This window comes from Teleopsis dalmanni, chromosome 1, assembly GCF_002237135.1.
Source record: "Teleopsis dalmanni isolate 2A chromosome 1, ASM223713v2, whole genome shotgun sequence".
Taxonomy (NCBI): domain Eukaryota; kingdom Metazoa; phylum Arthropoda; class Insecta; order Diptera; family Diopsidae; genus Teleopsis; species Teleopsis dalmanni.
In genome coordinates this window covers 66,662,045-66,666,174 of record NC_051846.1, presented here as the reverse complement: position 1 = coordinate 66,666,174, position 4,130 = coordinate 66,662,045, and the positions used below count along the sequence as shown (strand labels likewise).

General features: G+C 29.5%; 1 protein-coding gene across 1 annotated transcript; it reads left to right on the top strand.

Moving 5' to 3' along the window:
* The first annotated feature begins 2,744 nt into the window (after nt 1-2,744).
* On the top strand, nt 2,745-3,839 carry LOC119683255 (fructose-bisphosphate aldolase C-A-like). The gene has a single exon (XM_038096898.1). The coding sequence runs from the start codon at nt 2,745-2,747 to the stop codon at nt 3,837-3,839; it is 1,095 nt and encodes a 364-aa protein (XP_037952826.1).
* Nucleotides 3,840-4,130: the final 291 nt, after the last annotated feature.

Below are 4,130 nucleotides of genomic sequence, written 5' to 3'. Positions count from 1 at the left end.
ATATGTTTTACTAGTTTTAATTATTTAATTATTAATTACTATATTAAACATAATATTTTAAATTTATTTGTGATTATTATAACGTGTACCACTTAATAATTTTTAGTTGTAATAATTTACTAGTTAGTTATGCTAATACTACTAGTGTACTCATATTTACAATATAATAACGTTTATTTTTGAAAATTGCGGTTTCAGCGAGTAATAGTTTTTTGTGATTTACTACTTATGATAATTACTCATTATGAATATTGATTTGTGATTATACCGAAATTGATAATAATTCGAATAATAATAATTGGAAATTAATATGACTTTTACTAATTAATATTAGTTATTTAATATTAATATAATATTTATTAATTATAATATTTATATGTGATTATTAAAAGTAACTAGTAAAGTTAATATTTTGATTAATGCAATATTTTTATTATATTGCAATATATATAATATGTTATCTCTATTTTACTAACTAATATTTAGTGGTCACATTTGTATGGCTTAAAAATTTTTACTATAAAATATTTGTTGGATTTTATTTTGTTTTCCTCGTGTCATGATTTCGTTTATCAACCCATTAGTAAACTCTCGTAGCGCTAAAAACCCATTTCCGGTGTTAACGCGTCATTTTGATTGATTTTTGACGTTTATAGGCTTTTGTTCAACACTTTGACAGTTGTGTTGTTAGTGCATTTTGAAAGGATTCAGTGTGCAATTATTATTTGTGAGTGTAGGCATTACATTTTGGAAAATATCTGAAATAGTTCAGTTTACTCGTACGAGTATTATTTCGAAATTTTTGAAGTGAAATATTCTAATTCTGATCTAATGCCAAATATTTGAATTCCATTGTTAGCAATGTTTGTTATTTAAATTTGGATGTACAGAATTTATAAACCGAGTTGAGATGATAGGAAAAATGTTATTTACTGTAACATGTAACTCTCTAGTTATGAACTTGTAGATTTTCCAAGGATATGTGAGGTATATTTGAAAGATATTTCGATAGTAAACTACTAATTTCTTGTATCAAAATAAAAATTATCAAAAATCATATAATTGGTTTTTAAAAGGTATTTAGAGCAACTTATGAGCTGACATTAAACTTTATTATGCACTGAAGATAAATAGAGGATAAGTGGCGAATTCTACGAGAAGTGAATCATTTTTATCATTATAAATATTCCTGAGTTTTTCGAATGTGCTAGTTTTATTACTCTAGCTAAAGATAAACATACGGGATAAGATAGAACAACATTAATCTCGCGGCGTTTTCTCATCAAATGTAGCGCATTTTAATACATATAAACTTTATTGCAGAAAATTTTTTTATCAAAAAATTGAGGTGTAAATTCTCAAAATTCTCCAAAATGATACAAAAAAACCTTTATTATATTTATCATTAAAACAAATATTTTGTCTAGGAATAGGTTACGTTTGAGTAACAATCTTATGCACCGAAGTTCATTTTAGCATATATAACAGCCGATTTTGATACCACAGATGCGACAGCATTCATACTTCATAACAGAAGCATCACTCTAAAAATAGAGGTATTTGTGCTTTAAACGCCCAAACAGCTTCTATTTGAGAGTTCTCGATTTAATCTTTCAAGTAAAAATTAACTAAATTGATATATCTGTAAATGTCATTTTAGGGGTTGACACCTTTGTCAAGTCAGTGAGAAAATGGGCTCCAAACATTTAAAACTTCTTCTTTCAGCATATATAAGAGGCCATTTTGATATCAAAGATAAGACAGCAACCATACATCAGAACAGCAATATCACTCTAAAAGTAGAAGTCTGATGCATTAAACACATAAACAGCTTCCATTAGAGAAGGCCCTATTTTATCTCTTAAGTAAAAATTAACTAAATTGATTTATTTGTAAATGTCATTCTTTTAGGGATTGGCACCTCTGCCAGGTGTGTGAGAAAATGGGGTTCAAACATTTATAATTTCCTACTAGCCAACTATAGAGAGTGAATCGTGAAATGAAGTACAGTTCTCTCCTCATTCGTAGAGCCATTATCTCCATAAAAGTTGTTAGAGTGTAGACTAATAATATTATTCTGGCAACTGTTACACCCTTTTCTGACGTATTCTGATAAAATTTTTGGAAAAGTTTTTTAATCTTAATTTTCATAATTTATGACAATGACAATAACACATCAAAAGAGGTTGATAAGAGGGTAAAAATTATTACAACAAAAGTGCATAATTTAAAGACTGTTTTTTGTTAAGATTGTTGCCACTGACAAAGTCGTCAAAATAGCACTGCAAATAATAATTTTTCCTATAATATCTTCCTAAAACGCAATGACCTGAATGCGCCGATACCGGAATTGCTTAACTACTCTGTTTGGAAACGGATTAGGCTTCTAGTTATTATCTGTGTCACTGTTTGGCTTTAATCCGGAGCTGTAGAAGGCTATTGGGCTGATTCTACTACCCCTATCGGATATTTGGATACTCTGAACAGCTGACTGGCTGGCTTTCATTTAAAAAACCAAATGTTTACTGTTCAGCTAAAAAGATCAGTTATTATCGAAGTGTTCTGTTTGACTAGAATCTAGTACGTGATACTATATTCCATTTAGATTTTCTATAAGAATTTGAAATTTTTTTGAATATAAAAATAAAAACTAAAAATGTCAAAAATTATTTTCTTATTTGGAATAATGTTTTAAAATCTTTAAAAACAACAAAAAAAAAGAGACATAATTTAATGGCTTCAGGATGAGTCAACCATTATCAGATCGAACTAAATCGCATTTGTTTTCGGTTGTGAAAAGGTTATTTCAAGAAAATAAAGGAATTTTAGCTTTAGATCAATCAGAGCGTCATTTTAATGTAAAATTTAATGCATACTGTCTCGAAAACAATCCACATAATCGAGCGCGATATCGTGAAATTTTCATAACAGCAAATCCAAAATTCACAAAAGCTATATCTGGTGTTGTGTTTAGTAGAGAAGGTTTCTATCAGCGAACGAAAGATGGTAGATTATTCACAGACATATTAAGAAGCTATAAAATTGCAGTAGGTGTGCGTATGGATGGTCCAAAATCAATCGATGATGATTTTGAGAAAAGGAACGTAATAATTGATTTGGATACTCTACCAAAACGTTTGAATGCACTCAAAATTTCAGGCTGTGATTTTACAAAAGCACAAATGCGTTTAAATATGTCCCAATTCACTCCAGAACTAGCACGTAAACATGCTGAACTACTCAGTTTATTCGCTGCATTCTGTCAAAAGGTAGCTATCGTCCCAGTAATTGTGATAGTCGGCGTATATAAAGGTGATCATACTCTAGAGCGTTGCAAACAAGTATTGAGTTCTTCTTTATGTATACTAAAAGCGACACTATTTCAACATAATGTATACATTAAAGGCACTGTAATTGCATTGCAATGGGTAACGAAAGGTGTTGATTGTCCCACAGAATACACAATTACACAAATGGCTGAAGCCACTCATGATATACTCATAACAAATATTGTGCCAGCAATGTACGGTATTATGTTTCTCTCCAGTACTGGTGAAGAAAAATTAACTACAGAAGTTTTAAATGAAATTGTAAAATTAAATTTGACAAATAAGTGGCGAATATCCTTTATATTTTCTAGAGCTGTCCAAGCGTCTGCACTGGATATATGGCATGGTCGTGATGATAGATTGGCTTACGCACAGAATGAATTTCTTAAACGTATAAGAGCAAATTATTTAGCATTACAAGGGAACTATCATGATTTTCTAATGTTAAAAAATCCTTATACGGCACCGGAACCAGGTCATCATTATGATGATTTATTTGACGATGATTAACGAACTAGAGAGTTTCCGATAGTGTAAATTAATTGTTAATGTATTTTTTGATTTGATTTTGGTTCAATAAAGCAGTGAATTAGGCATTGAAATAAAAATTTTGGTGATAATTAGTTAATTTTAAATAAATTTTTTTTAAATAAAAAGTTCAATGATCGATTTTTGTAGATCTTGATTTTAGTAAAATGCGGAGTTCTGCACATCTTTAAGAAATTATCATATTCTGTATTATCATCTCAACAAAATGAACCTGCCTGATGAAACAAAATGACGAAAAAATTGCTGGAAAAC

Coding starts and splice junctions, on each gene's coding strand:
- LOC119683255 (XM_038096898.1), top strand. CDS start 2,745: ATGAGTCAACCATTATCAGATCGAACTAAATCGCATTTGTTTTCGGTT.